The sequence below is a fragment of the Teleopsis dalmanni genome, chromosome 2, assembly GCF_002237135.1.
Source record: "Teleopsis dalmanni isolate 2A chromosome 2, ASM223713v2, whole genome shotgun sequence".
Taxonomy (NCBI): Eukaryota; Metazoa; Arthropoda; class Insecta; order Diptera; family Diopsidae; genus Teleopsis; species Teleopsis dalmanni.
The window spans coordinates 172,245,515-172,262,566 of NC_051847.1; the positions used below are offsets into that span (position 1 = coordinate 172,245,515).

Sequence of the window (17,052 nt, forward strand, 5' to 3'; positions counted from 1 at the left end):
AGTTATGCAGCTATGTAAAATGACAACCAACGCCACCACCTCCGTTAAAATTGGGAATAATCTCTTTGCGTCGTCTGCGAAGAATACCAAACAAGGTTTCAGACAGGGTGAGTTCCTTGTCATGTGATTACTTTAACTTAAGGTTGGACACGATAATCCGAGCAGCAGATTTAAACCCTACTAAATACATTACAAAAGTGTTGTGATGCTTGCTAATGCCATGCTCCGGCTAGAAAGGTGTTTGTTTGCCCGCAAGTGGATAGCGCGGTATAAGACGACCGCATCGTCAGCACGGTACTATTAACTAGTGCCAGGTAGTCACAGATCGGAGGCTGGCGGAAGCTACTGGATGTGGCCCAGGACTACTCAAGTCAGTAATGGTCAACTAAGTAAGTCAAAAGACTGCCTAGACAATTTGTGCGATTTTTTCCTTTTTTGCACTCTTATTGTATCATTTTGTCTCAAATCAATTAAAACATTATTTTGTACAGACTTCTGACTTGTTGACTTTTTAGTGAAAGAGTGTGGCAACAGTTTTTCTTTATTTATTCTCATTTCGATTGTGATTTGCGACTATATTTTGGAATTCTTATGCAATTTGTTTTTGTAAATCGAACGCATTTAACGATGTTGTTATCTATTTAGGTAGAGCAGATAGAATAAGTTGCGGCAATAAAAGAATGAAAAAATTGAAGACCATAACACAATCTATGAGAAAAACACAAGACTATGAAAAATGTATTAGGGATTTGTTTAACCACGTTGGCACACCTTATTGCTCCCAATAGGGCTCATTTTAAAATTGACTAAATAAATTTTGATTGATTAATATTTTATTGTATTTGATAATTGTATTTAATAAATCACAACGCTAAGAGAAGATATCAGACATACTCATATACCATTATAGTTTATAGTATACCATTATATAGTTTTAAATAAATCAAATCCATCGAATCATTGATCAGCATATATCTGATGTTAAAATATTACTCAACCAAGAAATTGTTCCGAGAGTGTAAATTTTTATTTTGTTTTTTTAATTAGGAGTTTTATGACATATGACAAGTTACATATTTTCTCATAATACTAAGAAATTTTTTAACAGTTAAAAAATGTTTAATTTTCTGGTATCGTCAAATATAAGTCATCAGTGGTCTTTGGAAGCAATTATTGATTTTAATATCTGCGTCAACCCGTGGTGCGGCATTTTAACGCATAAAGCATTGTTCACCTAATTTGCCGAATCACCGAATTCTATATATATTTTAAATAATACCTTACAGGAGATATTAACGATAACGATAAAAAATGTTGGCCAAAAGAAAATTGCAATAGTTTTTATACCATTTTCCTGTGAGTTGAATTATATATATTAAATTAAAACAGAAACATTGAAAAAGTGTATAAGACGAGTCTCTATGCATTATAGACATAAAGTTATTGGTACGTATTTTAATCTATTTATAAGGAAAAGATTAATAAAATTTTTGAACACATAATTTCTTAATTTGTGGATTAATTTGTATAGTTTTATTTAATCAGTCTTTCACAAATGGAATTTCCAGACCCGCATCACAATGAAATTTATACATTTAAAATGCAATATTTTTTTTAATCAAAACAATGGTTAAGTGTATAATGTATGTTACTGTTAAAACCACAATATCACTTTATATTCTTAATAATTATTGAGTACCTGAATTAAACACTTAAATATGTTTCGGAGAAGTTCTTAGAATTGGAAAGCCTGTGTTATGGAGCAGGTAAACCGATCTTAAAAAGACTCTATTTTACGACAATTATCATATTTGTGGATCGAAGAAAGAAGCGAAAAATATATCTTTTATACTCTGCAATTGTCCGGAACTCCTATGTATTTGATATGCTTACTGAAGGCCATAAAGACATAATCAGTTAGTATATAAAGGTATCTTAAATCTTTTTCTGTGCTGGACTTATGTCATAAAGCTTAGGTCAACCTTATCCCAAGTGATACACGCGATGACTGATATCCTTCAGTTTCATTCAATATTGTATTAATGAATTTGATCTTGTTGGGACGAAACTAACATTTTTAATAATAAAATTTCCTAATTTTATATTATTTTGAAAAAACTTCGTAAACTTAGTGCGGTTTAGAAATCTTTTGTGTTTTATTGCAATACTAATTATAAATTTAATAATTATATGTATTAATTTAATATCACTAAGTAATTGAGAAAATATTTAATGTGTATCTCTGACGTGAAATATTTTCATTATTAGGAAAATTTTGTTGTGGTCTCATAATTTGTTTTGTAATTTTGATTACTTCATATGAAGCCCAGAAAGTGATGAAATTAATAGTTACGAGTAAAATAAGATCGAAAGTAAATACGATGAAGTTAAAAGTTATACGATGGAGTTTTTATAAAAAAAAAAATTAGAAAAAATGGAAAAAAAATGTTACTGTGCAGAATGAAAATGTTTTATTGAAAAATGTTATAAAAATTGTATTATATTCAAGTCTGTATAGTGAAATATTCAGAATATTTTAACAAATATTCAAATCATTGCGTTAAAATACACATTTTAGCAAGGGAGTGAGTTTTAAAGCTCTGCTATTAGTTTAAAATTGTTTAATAAACAAAAATGGAGGGCACTATAATCTGTTGAATTTCTATCATATATCATAATAATATCAATGAGATTATAAAAATGTTAAATATTATCATCAATAGGACTTGGAATTTATAGGAATAGAAATGTGAATAATTTTTTATGACACATTCATCTCTGAGATAAAACTATAAACCTTAAGAAATTTTTTAGAACAAATTTTATTTAAGTATCTCATCACACAATTTATGGAACATATTACGAACGACAATTTGGGAAATGGATTATTTGGAAAAACGTGAGGATTACTGGTTTAAATTACCAGTAATCCTTAAACCTGAGGGAATGCATCTTCGGAAACAATTAAAAGTGACTCAAGTCGTATGCTTATTAGTTACGTTAATCATAATGCCTTCAAAGGATATCGAGGATTTACCGCTGATTTTGAGGGTAAGTTATTTCTCTTAATCTCTTATGGAGAAAAGTAAACATAATATAAATTCAAGCTGATACATTTTATCACACTTTGTCCGCCCATAACTGTAATGAATGTCCTGAAGAGATGCCATAAAATACATTTAAGCATAAATAAACGTGAAAAGTGTCACTATTGAGCAGGACATTCGAAAAACTATTAAAATACTATCAGAAACCACTAAATTCTGTTAGCAGCACATGAAAATGACCAACTGAAATTTATAACCAGGAAGGAAGGCTAGCCCATTGTCCAAAAAAAAATTCGGTTAAAATAAATAAAATGTCATGCAAATAAACAAAAATACATATTAGGTATGCACTACATTCTGTTAGTTTGTCTGTTTGTCTGCCTGACTGTCTACCAGTTCGGTACCATTACACTTCAGATTAGCCAAAGCTGAGCAAGCATAAAAAACTTTTCTGCATGAAAATTTTTATTAAGTTTTCCTCCAATTGTTGACAAAAAGGGTGCAAATTAAAATGCAACGAGTGTGGAAAATCACATAAAAATCAAGGTTTTGCATAAACGAGATAACTTAAACGAGATAACAAAGATAACTTAAAACACATGCATCTCTCGAAAATATTCTTTTGCAAATAAATAAAAACTTAAAAAAATGCATATTAACAAGAGTTGTCTTATATATTATTATGTGAATTTAACAAAATCTAAAAATCTATACCCCTCACATTAAATTTTTCAGAAGAATATTAGTGTTTATTGAATTTGATATCATTAATAACTATAATTGATTAACTATCAAAAATATTTAATATGCGAAATCGTTTATATGTATTTTATACTTATTATTGTACCATAAATGCTATAAGCGATATATTATATGAAGTAAATAAAACAAATAAATAATAATTAAAAACTCGATAGCATTGCAATCGTTCATACGTTTATTGAATTTCACTTATTTAGTCCACAATTAAAGGATTTTGTGTATGATGAATTACTTCAGTCTTGGAAACAACGTCAGATAGTATATCCGACTGGTTCTAAATAGATGTTTTTTCAACAAAACATTACAAATCACTTATCATAATTAAACGTTACATTATATTTTCATGTTTTACGCAGTTTAAAAAACTTTTAATCTACGCTTTGAATATATTGTATATAATATTCATTTACCTACAATTTTAATTTATTCGACATATGGCATCCCTTTAGTCAGAGTTTCGAATTTTCGAACAAAACAAGAGAAAAAATAATTTCTTAACTTAACGGATTCAAAATCATAACTGTTGACAATTTTTAATAGCAGCGCTTTATTTTTAATCTGTGTTTTTTGTGTTTAACAATTTTATTCAATAATCTAAGTTGTCTTAAACAGAAATATATTTTAAGTGAAAAATTAATACAAGCATAATTTAAAAAAAAATGATTAATTACGAGGTCTGCTTCAATAATGTGAGACTATGTGCTATACTATATGTTAATAAATAATTTTTTCAATTCAGGTTAAAGTGAGCCCATGCCAATCTCAAAATAAAAAGGGCTCTGTCGTGAGGGAGCCGACAAATGTAGTAATGGCTTTGTTTTCAGCAAAGTCAATTGTAGAATTTCGAGAAGTTCCGATAACAAAGACTGCTAAACGTATTTTGAACATCATAAATACAGGAAATGTCGATATTCATGTGAGTTATTTTATACAAAAATAGAAAAGAACATACGTATATATTAAACTTCCAAATTAGTGATATATACAATTTTTTTTAAATCTTAACTTATTAAACTTATTTAGCAATGACACTCTAATAATATCTAGCATCATAAAAAAAAATTGTGGACATAGATTTTCAAATTGTTCAGATGAACTTATGTACTGAGTAAAGCAAAATGTCACTTATCAAGGATAACAATCAGATTTTATTGAAATAAGTAAACAGGTTACAATAGTGAGATTAACATACCGGAAATAGTTAACAATTTATATTTGACTTTACATCGATTCCATATAGAAACTCTCCCAGAGATATTTTTTGTCTATCTAATAAATCTTAAATGACGAAAAATAATTAAGGTACTGAGATGGACACAAAACAGTGGGACTCGAAATACCTTAATTTACCAACCACAGCAATAATTATAATTATTGTAACCTTGTTATAAAGAACCTGATAGTTGGATTATGTTCAGAAGTGTTAACAAACTTGGTCTTCCATACAAAAGAGTGGTACCGGTATGATGATTTGGCCGCAACTGGTAACCTTAACGGCTTAAGTCACATTTTAAAGTATTTGACGTTAATTTTTTTTTAAAAATTATATTTAATAACATATTCTTGCCATGAATTAATATATTTAAAATACGTTAAATTTATGCTAGTGTGAAACTTTTGATCTTGTCTGAACCAAACAAACTTTCAACCGGAACCTTAGACTTTTAAATATTTTAAAACTCAACCACGAAGTGAACCATTGTTTCAGACATATATTCGGTTTTCAAATTCTAGATTATATACAATTTTATATAACATTGAATTATGTAGATTTTAATTTACGTATATATTTGTAATTTATATCTTCTCAAGAATTACTTTTTTTGCTTATATTTATTACAATAACTTATATTAAAATTGTTTTAAATACTATACAGGTTAAAGTCACTAAGCCTATTAAACCACAGCACTGTATATCTCTTAATTGGCATGAGAATGTTGTCCCCGCTCAGAGCGAAGTAAAAATGGAAATGGTTTGGAGTCCACAAAAGGAAATAGCTTGTACACAAATATTACAATTAACAGATAATAGAAATTTTCGGAAAGATATAATGGTTATAATGAAAACAAGACCAGAACTGCAGGTACATACAAAATTTAATTGAAATAAAAAATTCTAATAATTATCTTACTTTAAATTTTCTTAGAAACCACGAAAAGTTATCAGAAAATCTATAAGTCGTCCCATTAATAATGAAACATATATTGTGACATCCCCAAAATTTGTAAAACATCCTGATCAAATGCCAACAGTTTCACAACAAAAACGACGTGCAAGTATGGGAGATGCTATTAAGACAAAACTCCCAAAGGCTCCTCAACAATCTTCAATTCCGAAACGGCGAACAATGTCTTTTGTTAATAAAACACCTACTACATATAAACAAAATAATTATTTCCAAAAAGTTAGTGCAAATAATTCTAACAGAACGCCCGTTAATCCTATACCTGATAATAAAAAAAATAAAGATTACATTAATTCTTCAAGTCCAGCAAATGGGTGTGAGTCTTTTGGCGACAACAAGTTCACTCCTCCAAGTACTAAAATAAATAATGAAAATTTATACTCAACGCCTATACGTAAAGAAAACAATGAACAGATCAGACGCCAAAGTAAGCGACCTCAGCGTCAAACATTTTTAAAGTAGATAATATTATGTTGAATTCTGGGTTTTGAATTATAGAATATCTAAATATGAAAAATATGTGAAGACATCATGAAGAAAATTTTTTTCAAAAAAAAAATTAAATAATTATAACTAATTTAATACTCATTATCACCTTCAATAATGAGTACACGCATACCATTACATTTCCTTACTTATTCACTACAAAACGATGAGGATCATACTTCAATTAAAATTTTGCTTCAGGATCTCAGAAGTGATGTGTCACATCAGAATTGTGAATACAAATCAAAATTGATGTGTATTGAGCCTAATTAAAGATTTATTAAATATTAATTTACTGAATTAAATAACTGCTTTTATGAATTTTACACTTTTATATATTTCAAGACTAAACACAAATATCTTTTACTTGTAGGATTTTTGCTTAATATAATTATTACTTAGTTTTAATTTGTGTGAATCATTCTGTTTATGTTCAAATTATGTGTTAATATATTGTGAAAATTAATATTTGTTCAATACATTAATTTTAATTAAATCCCTGATGTTCAATTTTGAGTTATAAAACCTTAAGATACTCTGTTTTAAACTTGACATTTCAACTAATCACTATTATATATATTATTTCACATTATTATTTAATTTATATTATTAAATCTATTGAGAAATTGCTAATATTTAATTTATTCTCAAAAAGAAACTTAAAACTTTTTGAAGTATTGAAATTAGAAACAAATAATATATGAAATACTTAATAAAATGTTAATATTTATAACAAATATTTTCAGATTTTTGTAAATAAGTATATACGCAGAGCGCTTCAACGTAAGAGAGCGTTTTCAAAATAATTATTTTTAAGGCCATGTAATGTAGAGGGTCATGGGCTCGTCAAAATTAAAATTGTTGTTGTTTGCAATGTAAATTATAAAATTGAGACGTAGAGAAAAAACAATATTTCGGTTCAAATTTGTTCATGACTCATAAGAGCCGAGGCTATCTGTCACTTAGGTGAAACAGTGTTGTTCAGTAATAAATATGAACTCAAGTCTGGCGTGTTGTGATGGATCCATGTTTCGTCCACAGTAACAAAACGGCAAAAAAATTCGTTCGGATTACGGCTGAACATCGCTAAACACTCTTTTGAACTGGTCAAACGAATGCGCTTATGGTCAAGTGTGAGCAATCGCGGAATCCATCTCGCGGAGAGTTTTTTCATGTCCAAATATTCGTGTAAAATGTGATATTCCCATTCAGTTGAGATACCTACAGCATGAGCCAACTCACGCACTTTCATTCTCCGATCATCCAATATCATTTCATGGATTTTATCGACGATTTCCGACGTGATCGCTTCTTTTGGGCAACCTAAACGTTCGGCGTCACTAGTGCTGGTACGACCACAACGGAACTCTGTAAACCACTTCTTAACCATTGAAATTGATGGTGCCGAGTCCCTGTAGTATTTATCAAGTCTTTTCTTAGTTTCAGTGATGGATTTTTACGTAAAAAGTAATGCTTAACCAGCACACGAAATTCACTTTTGTCTGCCTTGAACGGCTATCAAACACCAACTGAACGACGTAGCTTGCTCAAAATTACAAAGTTACCCACTGGTAGATTACAGCTGACGGCAGCACTGTTGTATTTGGAGTATCTGCGCGGGAAACTAAAAAAAATCACTGACTTATCAAAGCGCCGTCGTAACTTTAGCCATGAGCATATTTCGTGAAGATTCTGATTGAATTTTTTTAAATTAAATGTATTTTACAATTGTTAAAAAAAAAATCATTATTGATTTGGTATGGATCTTGCAAAACTGCATGCAAACTCAATTGATTAGGAATGATATTAAAGTATTGAATTCGTCACTGTTTACGGTGCTTTTAATTATAGATCAAGTGGCACACTTGACACAATGTTCGTTAAATTTGTTTTGGATACATCGATATGCAAAGCAAATACTTCAGGTTTTGTCATGGAAGAGGTTATCGAATGTGAAAATCAAAACCATGGTTCTGAACACGAGAGCATAAAAACTTTAGAATTAACACTCTTAATTCCGTTTTTTGTTCTATTTAGATGCCTGCGGTGGTGTGATAGAATATCCAAACGGTACTATTACTTCACCATCATTTCCAGCACTTTATCCTATACTAAAGGAATGTATATGGGAAATTATTGCACCGCCAAAACATAAAATCTCTCTCAATTTCACACATTTTGAATTAGAAGGCACCACACATCAGCACACAGATTGTGGTTATGATTCGGTCACAATTTATTCGAAACTCAGCGAAAATCGCCTTAAACGTATTGGCACCTATTGTGGAAACGCCATTCCACCCACAGCCACTTCAGAGGGCAATGCTTTACGTGTAGAATTTCATTCCGATAAATCAGTGCAACGTAGCGGGTTTGCTGCGGTTTTTTTTACCGACATAGATGAGTGTTCCCTTAATAACGGTGGTTGTCAGCATGAATGTCTCAATACAATTGGATCCTATATGTGTTCATGCCACAATGGCTATTCACTGCACGAGAATGGACATGATTGTAAGGAGGGCGAATGTAAACATGAAATTTCCGCACCATTCGGTACTATCTATAGTCCCAATTTTCCGGATTTGTATCCACCAAATGCTGATTGTGTTTGGCATTTCTTGACAACTACAGGACATCGCATCAAATTAATTTTCAACGAATTCAATGTGGAATCGCATCAGGTAATGGCAAACATAAATTTTAATGAAATGCACTCTTTTCCACATGAAGCTTTCGCATTTGATGTATTCTCTGTTTTTGAATTTGATTGATTTGTGTAGGAATGCGCTTACGATAATGTGGCAATATACGATGGCGAGTCTGAAAGCAGTTCGCTTTTGGGACGTTTCTGTGGAGACAAAATACCATATCCGATATCATCTTCCACAAACCAATTGTACATGGTATTGAAGACAGATAAAAATAAGCAACTCAATGGTTTCACAGCAATGCACTCTACTTGTGAGTATGAAATGAAATAAAAAACTACTAATTGATTAGAACTCAAATGTATTGTTAATTTATGTTGAATGCAGCATGTGGCGGATACTTACGTGCAACAAATCAAATTAAACAATTTTATTCGCACTCGCGTTTCGGCAATCACAACTACAATGAAAACATGGACTGTGAGTGGACAATACAAGCACCACCGAGCAGCAATGTACAGTTGTTGTTCCTAACGTTCGATATTGAAAGCAGTGAAAATTGCACTTACGATTACGTGCAAGTTTATTCTGGAATGGAGGATACAAGTGGCCCCATGTATGGACAATACTGTGGAAACACGGTAAGTAATGAAGATAGATTAGCAAACATAAGGAATGGATTTTTTTATTGTATCATTATTTCACAAACAGCTTCCTCAGGATATAATATCCTTAACTGACTCTTTGTTGGTGCGTTTCAAGACGGATAATTCTGTTACATTAAAAGGGTTCTCGGCATCCTATGTAGCTGTCGATCCTTTTGATAACAGTGAAGAGGATATTAACTCATCCAGCTTTGAGATGGTGACTCCATTTCCAGGCTCACTCAAAAGTATCTATAAAGTAGATGAAACACAAGAGTCATACGAGTACAGTGATTTCATGGAAAATCAATTGATTGACAGCAGACTAAGAAGCAGATATTAATTTAAATTGCAATTTTATATTGAATGAAAATTGTTTCGTATGAGCATTCTGTGTGAGTAAGTAAAAAGTGAGTGTGCATACAGAAAAATGGAATAAAATATATCCTAATGACAATAGATATAATCATTGAAGAATTTATATTTTATTTAAAGCATATCAGGAAGAAAATCATCACTTAATAAAATTCTGAGTTACTTATAAATTTAGTGGTTCCTTAATAATTCTAACTTCGTAAATGGAGGACAAAGAAATAGAACAAAATCAGTATCAGATATATATTAACTATATAGTGACGTTAAGAGATGAATTCTACAAATATGATATTGAATGCACTCTTTAAAAAATATCGTAATATGAATAAAGTATGTCCAAAAAGTGGAAGAAAATCGTAATGCTTGATGGACTTGCTGTTCAAGTGAGTCAAGAATTGATAAATGATATTTTTAAATTTTTAAATTTTCTATCCATAAGGTGAGTCACAAGACATGTATATGATTTCCATCCCAGATCCACAAGAATAATACCAAATTTTAATTTAATTTAATGCATTAAATTTTCAATTTTAGATATCTTAATTAAGGGGATGTGCTTTACAAATTCAATTGATTCAAATACATTATTTATTTTTTTTATTGAAAGTAATAAATTTCCTCAAAATGTTGTTTAAAGTATGAGTTCCTTTTAGAACAGTATAAAGATTAATTAATCTTAAATGAACGCATATTGTCATATGCTGACTAATAGTAAATACTTTCTAAGGAACATATTAATATCTTTAAATTTTAAATTAGAATTCATAAGATAGACTACTATGGAAATGATGTTTAAAAGTGATAAATAACTAAGACAGGGTTACAAAACAAAACAGGTGTGGGTGTAGGGAGAAGAGTGGTTTGAGGGTTTGAAACATCTTTTAAAATAAATCGAATGACTATATAATAAGATAAAAATTATTCACGAAATTTTTAGGACAGAACGGAAATTAATTAATCTTAAATGAATACATTTTGTTTTATACTGACTAATAGCAATTATTTTCTAAGAGACACATCAATAATTCCAAACTTTTTAATAAATAGTGCATATACATTATTAATGGATTAACTATATAATAATAAGATATAATAAGATTCTTCGTAATTTAATTGAAAGCCCATGTCCCTTTTAAATTTGTGGCTACAGCCTGCATGTGATCTATATAATGCATATACTCATATTTAATTATATGTGTTTTTTATTATGTAAATTTATTAATTCACATTTGCATTTGATATTAAATAACTTTTCTTTAAGAGACTAGACTCACTAACGGACAGTAAATTACACTATTCATACATTTCTACTGATTTATTGCTTTTTTTATTGAAAGTGAATATTATTTTCTATTTTAAAAGTCTTAGTTAATCGTCTTAGTGTTAATGCCAAAGACTCGATATTAAAATAAGGTCTTTGTAACTCGTCCTTAAACTATTTTTGAATTCTGAAAAGACAGTATAAAAACTATCAGCACTTTTAAATAAAAACAACGAAAAAGTTTTTACTCCATAATCCGCCTTTTATCTTCTTCTTAATGGTGGCGCTAAGCACAAAAGCAACGCAAAAGCGATAAATCAGAGCTGCTTAAGGCATTGTCCGGTCTTGGCATTGCTGCGATTTTTGGAGCAAATACTTCAACTGTAAAACAAGTTCAACTTAACGTATTGAGAGTGCGCCTTCTATGCGAAGAGTAAAAAATTGCGTAATGTGTAATTATGTGAAGATTTATTACTGGTTTTCGGGCTTTACTATTGTCTGCTCAGTGTCTCCGTAACAGCTGAAGTTGAAATTGAGACCTGTTGCTCTACAGCAGAAAGAAACTTCCACAAGAATTTCTTTAATCTCTTCCAATGATCGGTAGGTTGGTATAAAGTGTACGTGAGTAAACAAAACAATTTATATCAGCCTGATATGAACATTATGCCTACCCTTGTCTGGTGGCACGTTACCAACATTCACTACACCTTTACAACAACATCTATAAAAACATGCTTATGCATTTTTAAGAAGAACATCAATCGAAGCAAAACAATAGCAGCAGTCAGTAAGTACCAACTTAATCGTCTCACCAAAAGTAACTCAATCCCTACGTGCAAATGCTCAAATCCATATGACGCAGGTAGACAAAAACTCAAAGAAATCACCCAAAAATAAGTAAAAAATAAAATGATGAGTTCTACAAAATAAAATCTAAAGCCTTTTTGTGATCTCTCGACTTGATTTTATTCCCTTCAAAATGTTTTTGGCTGATCCAGAATTTAATTGTATCCGTAGATCTTTTTGTCTGTCGGTTTGTCTACCTATTCATATAACCAATTGTATATATATATGTCTGTCCATATGAGGCGAGTTGCTTATGGCATGCCGCAGATACTTTTGAGTTGTTGTTTAATTTGCTTGTTGTTTTTATATATTCCTCCTCTATAATGTGTATAAAACTTAGAAAAAGATCCATTGTTGCCTTCAGTGAGAATTTTGTTTTTGTGCTGTGCGGTCCTCAAAATTCGGTACATTCAAGAACGACACTTGAAATTAAAACGCAGCATGCAGTTTTAAAGTGAAGTGAAAAACAATTAAATCTGAAAATTTTGCATTCAACAAGTGATAGTGCAGTGCAAACAAATATCATTATAAAATTGTTATTGAAAAAATTTATTATAAGATTAATTAAAAAATGCAAGCACTCATGCCCACACTCGTTGCCCGCACGTTCCTCTGTGTTTTGTTGTTCATCAATGTTTTTAATACACTCGCGAACATCGCGCATGGACAATATTTAATTAATCCAAATATGTTTACGGAAATCAAATCAAAAACTTATGAACTGCTCGATCCCAATATCCAACTAAAGGAGCAAGGGTATTTCGATGTTGTTGAAAAGCCTGAGCAGTTTTTTGATATGGAAGAAATTAAAATTGTAGGTTTCTTAGTTGAATTCGATTGAATTTACTTGCTATTCAAATAGAGCAATGCTCAGCAATTAAAAAGTTTATAGTTTGTGTAACATATTATAAAATTGATTTTAGGCGCCAAACAGCAAACGTAACAGAGGCAATAAATCCCCTGCACATGTGCAGCAGCTCATGAAATTAGCGACTTTAGCGGCAGCATCAACATCAGACGATGACGTAGCTTCCGGCGAGAGGAAGATAAAAGCTAAAAAGAATCTACCCGCTCTTCTGTTTAATAATGATTTAAAAGAGATACATGATATAAATGCCAAAAATATTGAAAACGATTCGAGGCACAGTTCTTTATATGAACGCAACACCATTGTGGAGCCAACATTGCCCATAGAAAAAATAAGCGCCAAAAAAAAATTAAAAAATAATCTTAAAGGAGTTGACTCGTATGGAATTTTAAATACAAGCCCAAGCTCATCGTTGAGTAGGTGAGTATGTGAGAGTAAATAGTTTCTTTTTATTTTATATTTTTTTATAAAAGAAGAGAGTCCCTTATAATGGCCTGAAAAAAAAATAAAATGTGTTTGTAGTCACGTGCTGCGTCAAACCTTATCAACAGCAACAAGTTGCTTGCTTTAATATGAAAAAAAAATGGCAAAATGTCAATATAGCTGAAGAAGAGCCACGTCAAAATCATCACAATGGGGTGGCATGAACTCGTTCAGTTGTGCTACTGCACAATAATTTATCAAAAGATTGTTGTAATCCCACTGTTACCCCTACTCTGTGTCATTTTTACAATAACTATTAAGGTAATTGAACTTCTATGAAAGTCAACTCACTTTTTCCACTTTTTTGTGAGCTGCATTATATAAATTACATCAGGAAAATGACAAAACAGTATAAAAATAAATCACTACATCTACTCGTACTTTCGAGTGCACTGACATCCCTGCACAGGCTAAGGAATTTCCACTCGAATTGTTCAATTAGGGACATTCTATTCATTATAGATTGCAAATTGCAGGTACGGGAAGTAATGGCTTGAGACCTACGCAGCGGCATGCATGCAGCTAACCGCTTCAAGGTATGTCCTTTCATTTGTAGGTAAACCATAATATTTATTATTTAAACACTCAATTAAGTAGAAATACTTGAATATCCCATGGTTCGTACTTGTTGCAAATAATAGTCAAGTGTGATGTCTTAGTGTAAGTATGAGCCACTTGAAATATATAATGAGGATTTATTATTGCCCACCTGCGTTTTAAATACAATGAATTCATTCCATCTGCTACAATACTGTATATGCATATATTTTAAGATAATTAAATACGTATATATATATATATATTGAATCCTTTAACTCCTAGGAGCATAGGGTCGCAAGGTACTTAAATAAATGCTTCTAAAATAATTAAGATTTCTTGCATTAAAAATATTTTTATCTATTATGTAATAAAATCTAATTTATATAGAAAAACAAAAGGTTATTTATTAACTTTTTTTTTATCAAGAGGTAACAGTACCGTATTGCAATAACAATTTTTTCTTATTTATTTTAATTAATTGAATTTTTTTTTATCTAATTTTTCATATATACATCTGTATTGTATTTATCTTATGAACAGCCAAATAAGTTCTCGACAGACGGCTGAAGTATGTCGTACATTGTTTATTTAATTGTATTCTTTAACTTTTTTAAGTGATTATTTAATTTTAATATTTATAAAAAATGTTTTATCTTCTCGTAATTTTCGATTGTCAGAAAACTAATGCAGAACCTCCATCTGGTTTTCTTTAACGAAATGAGGTCTGCAGCCTTGTTAAAGGTATAAATAGTCTCAATTTATCTTGCTTAACTTAGCAGATTTTCACCAGAGACAGATCTGGAACAGTATAGATCTCATAGCTCATGATATACCATTGTCTCTTCTATGAAGAAAAATATACATTCTCCAATTGTCAAGGAGTAATTAAGGGCCAGTTTTACAATGCACATTTAGGGAACGACTTGCTATTTCAGTGATCAATTAAAACCGCTTAAAGTTTATCTTAAAATCGGCTTTCATAAGAAATATTTAAAAAATGTTGTTTACAAATCAGATAAGATAAGATAGGAAAATGTCAATTTAATTTAATTATGTTTTTGGAAATTTAAACCTTTTAAAAGTAATTACAATGGAACTCTGTCAGTTTGAGTTCCATTCACCTGAACGACTCAATTTCATATTTGTAGGGTAGCTAATGTACTGGCTAATTGGACATCATATTCAACTTAAGCTATATTGTAAACGGCTAATTTAACTATCTGTCATGAAACCTATTTGAATGTATGACATACAGCTATGGGACTGTACGAAACAATCGAATCGGAACATCATACAGCGAAGACAAAACAAATATTGACGAATGACAACAAATACATATCGATATGAAAAAAGAAAAGAAAAACATAAAGACTTGAAAGTTATAGGGGTCAAAGAAACCAAAGCAGGTGTAAATGCCAGGAATGAAAAACGACTACTCAATCACATCAATGTAGCTATTCAACTCCTGCATATTACCAATGAACTGAGAAGGCTTAAGCGAACAAAACCTTATGAATTAATACAAATAATATTATATTATAATTTATTTTTATGAGAGCTGAACACTGGTTCAGTAAACCCGAAACCCGTCTTTTCTAATATCTATTAAATACACCTCAACAATAGTAATAAATTACGACATGGTTAAGATTGTACTATTCATTTTCAATAAAGGATGCTAAAAAACAAATATGTGTAGTATTTGAAGGGAGCATTTGTTAGAGTAGATGATTATCCAAGTGATCAAAGTTAATTTTAAGTAAGGAGCTTGAGACTGTAACTCGCGTTTTGTCAAACTCTATACGAATAATGTTATATAGTCATTTTCGAAATAAAATTGCCGTTTTGAAATTTATTTATCTTATATAGCAGGATGCAGTTTTATAATAACTGATCGTATATATGTTAGTGATATGTATGATTAACGTGGTTATTGCATCAAAAAAAATTTGTGGTTCACAAAGAGATTTCATGCTATTATAGTTATTTAAATCTCACTATAGAAGCTGGAAAAGTGTTTACCTAAATCTTTTTTTCTGTACAGATAAGGAAGTAATATTTCTTAACAACAGAACTGCATTTAAACCTTTTACATTCAGGCTAACCTGTGATTATTACAGGTTCTGTAGCTTGATGATCGAGAAGAAGTTTGTGTAAATAATATGTGTCGTTATTCCGATCGATAGAGTACTATAATAAAATATTTAAGTCGTGTATATAGTTTAATTTGTTGTTTGTTTAATGAAATGAGAGTCCCCAATGCGACAGATATCGATGTGGTGGAAAATAAAATATATTTTGTTAATTTGTGTATTAAGGGTTTGGTTGTGTATAAAAAAAATGCAAATTAGATCACGTCATGGTATTTTGATGTTCTTTTTGCTTGAAGAACTTTAAATATTATTGAACTTTGACTAACTGTGATAGATAATATGAACCAGTTAATTAGAAATTAAAATTGTGGTTAACAGAACTACATACTTTTTATTTTGTTCTGATATTTAACACAGCTTCTTCAAAACTAAATTGCTAATTTTCATTAACATATTGGTTCTCAGTACTACAGGTAAGGGAGTTAGGTTAGGTTAAAGTCACACCCATATGCATCAAATCTCCTTAGGCATAATAATTTCCATTCCTCATTAATATATCTGGTCAAAGTAAAAAACAATTCTTTGGACAGTTTAAATTACAAACTATAAAAATGTAATCAAATACAGTGAAAGTGATTAATTTTGTATCTACAGAATATATAAGGATTTTCAAGAGTTCTAACCGAAGTTTAACTACATATTTTCTTCACTATATTCATTATTTCTCTATAATTGTACATAGAGTATTCAAAAACAATTAATTAATAAATAAATAAATAAAGCACATAAGAGTTTGAAATTTTCAGAAATAAA

The 17,052-nt window shown here is 30.3% G+C and overlaps 4 protein-coding genes across 4 annotated transcripts; 3 read left to right on the plus strand and 1 right to left on the minus strand.

Moving 5' to 3' along the window:
* Window positions 1-4,436: 4,436 nt before the first annotated feature.
* On the plus strand, window positions 4,437-7,006 carry LOC119683391 (protein abnormal spindle-like). The gene is made up of 4 exons (XM_038097053.1): window positions 4,437-4,483; window positions 4,549-4,725; window positions 5,687-5,893; window positions 5,957-7,006. The coding sequence occupies exons 1-4, from the start codon at window positions 4,469-4,471 to the stop codon at window positions 6,455-6,457; spliced, it is 900 nt and encodes a 299-aa protein (XP_037952981.1). The 5' UTR covers window positions 4,437-4,468; the 3' UTR covers window positions 6,458-7,006.
* A 433-nt stretch (window positions 7,007-7,439) lies between these two features.
* Window positions 7,440-7,937, minus strand: LOC119676163 (the record flags this gene model as incomplete). Its single annotated transcript, XM_038087397.1, has 1 exon — window positions 7,440-7,937. A coding segment is annotated over one exon (498 nt), but the record flags the coding sequence as incomplete, so codon positions are not given.
* Window positions 7,938-8,354: 417 nt separating this feature from the next.
* On the plus strand, window positions 8,355-10,119 carry LOC119676164 (dorsal-ventral patterning protein tolloid-like). Its single transcript, XM_038087398.1, has 5 exons — window positions 8,355-8,466; window positions 8,519-9,162; window positions 9,262-9,442; window positions 9,517-9,770; window positions 9,841-10,119. Exons 1-5 carry the CDS (start codon window positions 8,355-8,357, stop codon window positions 10,114-10,116), a joined length of 1,467 nt encoding a protein of 488 aa, XP_037943326.1. The 3' UTR covers window positions 10,117-10,119.
* Window positions 10,120-12,673: 2,554 nt separating this feature from the next.
* On the plus strand, window positions 12,674-13,770 carry LOC119676165. Its single transcript, XM_038087399.1, has 3 exons — window positions 12,674-13,069; window positions 13,179-13,539; window positions 13,646-13,770. The coding sequence occupies exons 1-3, from the start codon at window positions 12,827-12,829 to the stop codon at window positions 13,768-13,770; spliced, it is 729 nt and encodes a 242-aa protein (XP_037943327.1). The 5' UTR covers window positions 12,674-12,826.
* Window positions 13,771-17,052: the final 3,282 nt, after the last annotated feature.